At 52.8% G+C, this 7999-nt stretch overlaps 2 protein-coding genes across 2 annotated transcripts; both read right to left on the bottom strand.

Annotated features, from left to right (window-relative positions):
* Positions 1-706: 706 nt before the first annotated feature.
* On the bottom strand, positions 707-2036 carry FFAR3 (free fatty acid receptor 3). The gene is made up of 2 exons (XM_006765050.2): positions 1970-2036; positions 707-1769 (listed from the first exon to the last, which is right to left on the bottom strand). Exon 2 carries the CDS (start codon positions 1756-1758, stop codon positions 796-798), a length of 963 nt encoding a protein of 320 aa, XP_006765113.1. The 5' UTR covers positions 1759-1769; positions 1970-2036; the 3' UTR covers positions 707-795.
* A 3576-nt stretch (positions 2037-5612) lies between these two features.
* FFAR1 (free fatty acid receptor 1) lies at positions 5613-6515 on the bottom strand. Its single transcript, XM_006764988.1, has one exon. The coding sequence runs from the start codon at positions 6513-6515 to the stop codon at positions 5613-5615; it is 903 nt and encodes a 300-aa protein (XP_006765051.1).
* Positions 6516-7999: the final 1484 nt, after the last annotated feature.

Below are 7999 nucleotides of genomic sequence, written 5' to 3'. Positions count from 1 at the left end.
TCCTGGGGGGAAAGGGGTGTGGAGGTGCAGGAAGAGACTGGGAAAAAATCGTACACCTATGGATGAGGACAATGGGATGGGTAAGGACAGAGGGTGGGGTGGGAACTGGGTGGAGGAGAGCTATGGGGGGAAAAAAGAGGAACAACTGTAATAATTTGAACAATAAAGATTTAATTTTTAAAAAAGAAAGAAAACAGAATAAGGAAAGACCATTGTCTTTTGCTTGCTATCAAATTTATTCAGGTAATTTTTGTTCTGTCATTTTTTCATAAATGTCCCTGAAAATCTGAATTTATTGAACAATGGAAACTTTCTGGAAAAGTCCATGTGAGAGCAGGATGCTCCCTCGTGCCTGGATCCTGTGTCCTCCACTCCTGACTTGCCAGGTCAGTGGCTCTGAAGGGTAGATTCTTCTCTCTTGTCTCAAGTCACTGGGTAGCTCCCTCAGCCCTGGACATTGCTCTCAACTCCTCTTTCACACTTAGAAAAGCACTGGAGCTGGCTGCTCTCACCGGGAGCTCATTTTTCTCCAGAGCTCTCTCACCTTGACTACTTCCTAGGCCTAACCCACAGCGTGTGGGGAGATGGGAAGGGAGGGCAGTGTGGTGAAATCAAGAATTGGGCTTTGGTGAGCACATCCTTAGGAAGGCTGGGTGCCTGCTCTGCTCCGACTGCATCAGTCCCCAGTCTGCCACTCCCAGGTCCTGCCTGACTTGAGCTAGGAACTGCCCTGTGAATGAGATGTCCTTCAGTTCAGGCCACTTGCCACCCACTCCACAGCCCTCCTAGAGTCCACTACCTGTTCTCTACATTGGACAGCTCCTGAGGTTGCCCCTCTTCATTCTTCTTCAGTTTCAAGCAGCTCTCCTGCCTCCAGAACCCCCAGATCCCAGGCAGCCTTTGCAGCAGCCTCTGAAAGTCAGCCTGGAACCCAGATGATGAGAAGTAGTAAACCAAGGGATCAACACAAGAATTCAAGGTGCTGAGGAGTAGCACGTAATTTCTCCATACTGGGCTTTTATTCTGGAGGTAGCCCACAACATGAGAAATATTGTAGGGCCCAAAGCAGATGAGGAAGTTAAGCATCGTGGCTGTCACTAGCCCTGCCACCCTCTTCCGCCGGTGGCTGGCTCCCCTCCTGAGTATGCACACCAGGCGGCTGTAACAGAAGCTGGTGATGAGCAGGGGAATTCCAAAAAGGACCACAGCCATCTCCAGCCGGACAGGCAGGAGAATGGCCAGCTGCTCCTCCTCGAAGTCCAGGTAGCAGGTGCTGTGGGAAGAGTTTCCTGAGAATTCGGTGATAAAGACCACGCTGCAGTGCCCAGTGGCCAGGAGCCAGCAGGCCCCACTGACCAGGCCAGCCTGTCGGAGCCTTGGCCTGGCCTTGTACCACAGCGGGTAGGCCACGCTCAGGTAGCGCTCGATGCTCACAGCTGTCAGGAAGAGGGACGTGAGATAGATGGTGGTGAAGAAGAGGAATTTGGTTAAGGGGCAGAAAATGAAGGGCAGCCGCCAGTGCATGCTGCTGGCCGCCTCCACCATGCGGAAGGGCAGGAAGAGCAGCAGGAGCAGGTCCGAGAGGGTCAGGTTCAGCAAGAGCACGTCCACGGCCACTGGGCGGCGCTGCAGCTTGCGGGCGAAGATCACCAGAGCCACCAGGTTGAGCGGGAGCCCCACCAGGAAGGTGAAGAGGTACATGGAGAAGTACAGCCAGTGATTGCCCGGGAAGAAGGATGGATCCAGACTTCTGTCCATGGTGATGGCCACTAGAGAGAAAGAGGTTGTGAGACAGAGAGGGAGAGAGATGGCAGCGTCTCAACAATCCACAGAGAACATCGTCACCACCTCACTTTCTCATGCCCCCTGACGCCTTCCCCACTGGGGTCAGCCTGTCTCCTATTGCTTCCCCCAGTAAAGTAAGCGCCAAGCGGCTTCTCCTCATAGTTACTCAGGGCCCAGCACTCACCTGCTTATTTAAGAATCCAAGTGCTCTGCCACTCGGCACCTTGCTGGTTCCTCCAGAGCAAGTGCAGTTAGCTATTAATCTGACGGAACTGATAAAGATCTGGCAATGACTGTGATGTCACTCACTGCTGAGCCATAGCACAAAAGATGCCTTTAGCTCTATATGCAAAATGAATAGCAAATTCCACAAGTGGAGGCCTGGCTCCTAGGGCAGCCTCCAGTGGAATGTCCCCACCAGGCCTGAGCCGACATCATCTCTCCCTCCCCCATCCTCCACTTGCATTTTATCTGCTCTCTACATGGCACTCCTCTAGTTTGCCTTGTAAGGACAGGAAGCAGGATGCAGTGATGGTAAGTATGGCCTGGGTCCAATGTTGGCTCCGTCACTTATTTACTCTGATATGGAGCAAGTGATGTAAACTCTCTGAATCTCTGCTTTTTCATCTAAAACAGAGATGATCACAGTACCAATCTCATATGTTATTGTGTAGATTACAGCATTAGTACATATCAAATGCTTAGAAGCGAGCCTGACATGTTAGGGTGAGCACTTAACAGGTGTTAGTTGCCATCACCCCAGTCACCGGTATGGGCTTGTCCCTGGGGTGATGGTAATAATAACATTAATAATGATGATGATGGTGGTGATGATGATAGCAGCTACCTTTTAGGGGGCATATAATCTATAGCAGATACTCTGCTTAGCCAGTGTTACTCAGTGGTTGAGCGTTGACTCATGAACCAGGAGGTCACGGTTCAATTCCTGGTCAGTGCACATGCCTGGGTTGTGGGTTCAATCCCCAGAAGGGGTCATTCAGGAAGCAGCTGATCAATTATTCTCTCTCATCATTGATCTCCCTCTCTCTCTCTCTGCCTCGCTCTCTCTGAAATCTTTAAAAACATATTTTAAAAATAACAAAAAAATAGCATTAGTCATAATAGCCAAGAAATGGAAACATCCCTCTGTGACCTATCAGCTAATGAATGGATAAACCAGGTGGCATATCCACACAATAGAACACTACCTGCAATAAGAAGGAATGGAATACCCATGTGTACTATAATGCGGATGAACCTCAAAAACATTATGCTAAGTGAAACAAGCCAGACATTGAAGACTGAGCATTATATCTTTTCATTTATATAAAATGTCCAGAATAGGTACATTTATAGAGACAACAAGTAGATGACTGGTTATAGGGGTGGAAGTGGGAGTTACTGTAAATGAGCATGAGGGTTCTGACTGGAGTGATGAAAATGTTCTAAATTGGATTTAGTGATAGTTGCACACCTCAGTAAATTTACTAAAACTCATTGAATTGTACATTCCAAATGGGTGAATTTTATGACATGTAAATATTACCTCAATAAGTAGTGGACGAAACAAAGTTTTTGCTGTTGTGGTGCTTACAGTTGGTAATGAGAGGGTTGGGAGGGCTGAGTGTTGGGAGGATAATACAGAGGCAGAGAACCACTGGAGGAAACACTGCAGGCAGAAGGAATGGCAGGTGCACAGGCTTGACCCACTGGGGGAACTGGTAGAAGGTTTAGGGTTCAAGGGCCAGGGGTCAGGAGATGATGCCAGGGGAGGATCATGCAAGGCCCATGGGCCCCAGGGAGCAACTGAAATCTCCCCTATGAGGATGAGGCACAAGTAACAGGAAGAAGTGGCCCAGCAGCAGGTGCTCCAGAGAATAGGAGAGAGAATAGTCTCTGGCATTATGGGAGGGGCAGGGGGCCACCGGAGCTGTTATGGGAACCTCTCTGGAATCATCACAGTGTATGGAACTAACATGTTTCTGCCTCCAACAGAGCCTCCAGCAAGTTACTTCTCTGGCCTGTTTCCATGTTTATAAAACAGATAATAAAACTTGCTTTGGAGGGCTATTGTGAGTATTCATTCATGCAACAAACATTTACTGAGAGCCTACTGTGTGCTAGGCTCTCTTCTAGGTGCTGGGGATATATCAGAAAATAAAACAAAATTCCTTGCCCTTGTAGACATTTAAGCATGAAAAGAAATAACTTGTATAAATCGGTTCACGCATGCTGGGCACATAGCTACCACTTTTGGTGCCCCTATATGTTCATGGCACTGTCATCATCAGAGGGACAAATCTGCTTTCTACCCCTGGCCTGGTCAGAGCAGATGCCCAAGTGTCTGCCTCCTTTATGGCCTCTCTCTTCTGCCTGCTTTCTTGTGGGTTCAGGGTGCCACCATTCACCTTTGTAAAATGGAGCCCAAGGACAGGCATTAACCCAATACTAAGTTTTCCAAATGTCCCCTGACCTTGGGGGCCCTGCCTTGAAAGATCACATCCCACATCTACCCCTTCCTTGCTGTAGGGCCTTGGGAAAATTTTTTCTCCCTGCAAAATAAAGATGATAATGGCTTCAGTTACTCTCTGGGGTCCTTCAGCTGGGCCTGCCCCCTTTCACAGTTCAGGAGCCCTCAGGGGTGGGAGGCAACCTGGTGATCAGGGAAAGACGATGCCCCCATCACACCTCTGTTGCTGCCACTGCCAGCAGCACAATCCTCAGCTGGCCCTGGTTACCTGAGCCTTGGGCGGCCCTGGGCAGCTGGGGGGCTGAGAGGACTGGAAGATTCCAGAGGCAGGCACATGGCAAGGCGGGCCCAGCCTTGCCACGCCTGCTGCCCCAGCGGTGCTGTGGGGACTGGGCGCCACCATCTTGTGGCTGTGGGCACTGCCACATTTGAGGGCGGGGCAGTCAATTAGCATGTTCCCTCCCTATTGGCTGTGGGTGCCGCCACTTTGAGGGCGGGGCAGTCAATTAGCATATTCTCTCCTTATTGGCTGTGGGCGCCACCATCTTTGCGATGGTATGTGGGTCAATTAGCATATTCCCTCTTTATTAGATAGGATGCTGCTTCCCCTGGATAGAGGCCCCCCTGTGCCAGGCACATGGCTTGGTGAGCAAAGCACAGGCTAGAATTGAGTTAATGAACAACCTGCCCAGCTGCACAGGTGAATCAGAGGACTGTGTGAGGATGAAATGCGACAACACTAGTCAAGCACTTGGCATGGTGACTGGCTCGTATTAGAGGCTCTGTATTTGTTTGCGACTATTTCTGGTGCTGCTAATATTTTCCCTCCCGTTGCTGAAGCATCCCTTCTCCCCAACTTCCTGTTCACAGTTCTAATGCTGCCCTCTTGTGAGTTTCCAGTGGTATTACAGTGTCATTATTTTGCCTCCTGTCTCAGTCAGAAATTAAGTTGTTCTTTCCTAGGAAATGACTTTGAAGTAGCATCTCCCAATATGTATCATCAGATGGCAGTTCCTCTAGATTAGAAGCAAACTCCCCTCCTACTTTCCCACTAGTAAAAGGCCTCTGCCCATAACACTGACAGGCAGGCAGGTAAGGACCAAGCAGAGGAGAGACAGACACGGAGAGTCTGCTGCTGTGTGCAGAGGTCAATTTACCTTTCGCCTGCGACCAGCTCCTGGCCTCCATTCTTCTCTCCAGGTGGGATGATATCTTGACAGACTCCATTCTTCCCATAAGTGGCTCCAGGGGTGCCCCGGGGCAAGGCCACCCTGCAGTTCCTTTGGAGCAGCCCTCACCAGAGGCCTAGAGAAGCAGCGGGGTTCTGCTGCATGTTCCTGCCCCCCAGCAGAGGCTACTACTTCTGAGATGTACCCCCTTTGATTCTTGTCCCACATGATGTCCCCCGGCCAATCCCCCTTCCCAAGTAGCCGGTCACCAATGGGTTGAGCACCACGCTCCAAGCACCTGTGAGGAGCCCCAGCTTCCTCCAGCGGCCTCCCATGTCGGGGTGCAAGAAGCCAGCCACATTGGAGGCATTGTAGGGTCCCAAGCAGAGCAGCAGTGTGAGCAGTGCCCCGCCAGCCACCCACGCTGCTCTTAGTTTCCGTCTGTGACTCAGGCCTGAGCTGGCCAGTGCCCGGAGGCAGCCCACGTAGCAGAAGGCTGTGATGGTCAGGGGCAGAAAGAAGAGCAGGAGAGAGAGGCTGAGGCGAGCAGGGCCTGCTGAGGCTGGGTCCCAGGCCTCCAGGCAGACTGGAGAGCCATTGACTGGTGTGTTGATGCCTAGGGAGCTGGTGGTATTGTCCATCCAGCCTCCGGGAGCCTCCAACCCAAAGACCAGCCCCAGGTGGCAGAGGACAAGGGCCCATATGGCCACACACACGCCCCAGGAATAGCAGGGCCTCCTAACAGCTTGGTAGCCCAAGGGGAAGGCGGCTCCTAGGTAACGGCCAGCACTCAGGGCAGCCAGGAAGCCGCCACCCGCATAGAGTGGTGCAAAGTGGGCCAGGGCAAAGGCAGGACAGAGTGGGGCAGGCAGAGGCCAGGCTCCCGCAGCCAGGGCCTCCACCGCCTTCAGGGGAAGAGAAGCCGCCAGCAATAGGTCTGAGCAGCCCAGGTGGAGGGCATAGACAAGGCTGGGAGTGAGGCGGAGCCGGGCGTGGGCCACGGCGCCCCCAATGGCCAGGACATTGAGTGGGAAGCCCAGTGCGAAGGCGGCCACATAAAGGGCAAAGGAGAGCTGCGGGGGCAGGTCCATGGGGCCCGGTGGCCCAATTGGCTCCTGTGCTCACTGTTCCCTGCCCTCAGATCTCAGGCCTGAGGAGGGACGTTCTGGAGTCACAAACCGCTCAGGGTTTTAGAAGCCTTTGGCAGACGGAGGCCCACAAAGGGAGGTGGCAGCCAGTTAGCAGGGGAGCCCGGATGATAAGTGACACCGCTAGCCCTCAGTCCTCTGCGTTCTTTCCACTGTATCGCTTCTTAAAATACAGAATGTGATCGAGGATTGACAAGAGAAGACAGAACGAAAGCGTGCAGGTCCCAGAAGAGCGAAGGCTGCTTAATTTCTGAGACTCTGGGGAGAGAAGGGGGAGAGAGAATTCAAAACAGATTTGGGCCCCACAGTACGTGCTTTTCTTAGGCATGGAAGTTAGACTTCTGCTTTCACTCCCCTGCCCCCAACTCCCTGGGAAGAGAAGTGGTTGCTCCCCAACCGTGGACCACCAGTCCAGCAGTGGAGGGTTGGTGTCAGCTCCTAGCCAAGGGAAGGAGAAGTTGGGGTTTGAGTAGAGTGGAGATTGTGGTAACCAAAGGGTCCCCCCAGCAGAGAGCCCCAGGGAAGCCAGGTCCCATCGTGTCCACGGGAGTGACCTCGCTGATTTCAGGGGTGCCCTAAGCAGGGGGATTTGGGAGTCTGGGGAATAGTTGTTGGTGTAGAGAGGAGCCACAGAAGGAAGGACTCACCTCTTAGTGCTGCCAGATGTCTCTGAGGCTCTGGAGTCCCCGTGCTGGGCTGAGGGAGGGTGCCTGGGATGGGCAGTGGGCCGGAAGGGAGAGAAGGGTGGGGTAGCAGGGCCATTAGCTCAAGGCACCAGCAGGCTGGGTGAGCAGCTAATGGGGCATCGCCTGCTGGAACTGAGGCCAGATGGAAGGAGGTAAGGGTCCAGGATGACGTGAACACAGGAAGGAGAGAGGGCAGAACTGTGGGCTTTTTCTGAGTAGTGAGGAGTGCACAGCCAGCACCTTGGAGGAGCGGGATTGGTGACACACAACCAGAACACAGCTTCATCTCCCCCGCCCCCACCCAGCCTGCTCAAACCTGCTCTCCAGTCCTGGAGGAGCTGCTGGGCAGGCTGCAGGCTCCAGTCGCCTTAGTCCCCACACTGTCTCCAGCTGGTCACTCATATGCGGGATAATTACATAACTGCATCAAGGTGTGGCCTGTGCCTCCCCCCGCAGCCCCCACTGTGCACAAGTGTGGGCACATGCTGTGGGGAGCACTCCTCCATTCTCCCTCTCCTTTCGCTCTGGCAGGATCACACTGTTTTCTGCCCCTTCTGGTGTTGGCAGGAGGAAAAGGAGGAGAGACAAGGTCTCATTTGGCAGCACTGGAGTAACCGGGCTGCGTGGATGGCAAAGGGGACTCCTCCTTGGGCACTTGTAAGGACATTGGCCAGCACAGTGCGGCCCAACCAGCTGCTTAGCTTTCCTCTCTCTTTTAAGACCTCCTCAATGAGATTTAAA

The sequence above is a fragment of the Myotis davidii genome, unplaced genomic scaffold (genome assembly GCF_000327345.1).
Source record: "Myotis davidii unplaced genomic scaffold, ASM32734v1 scaffold681, whole genome shotgun sequence".
NCBI lineage: Eukaryota > Metazoa > Chordata > Mammalia > Chiroptera > Vespertilionidae > Myotis > Myotis davidii.
This window is presented reverse-complemented; position numbering and strand designations above follow the sequence as displayed.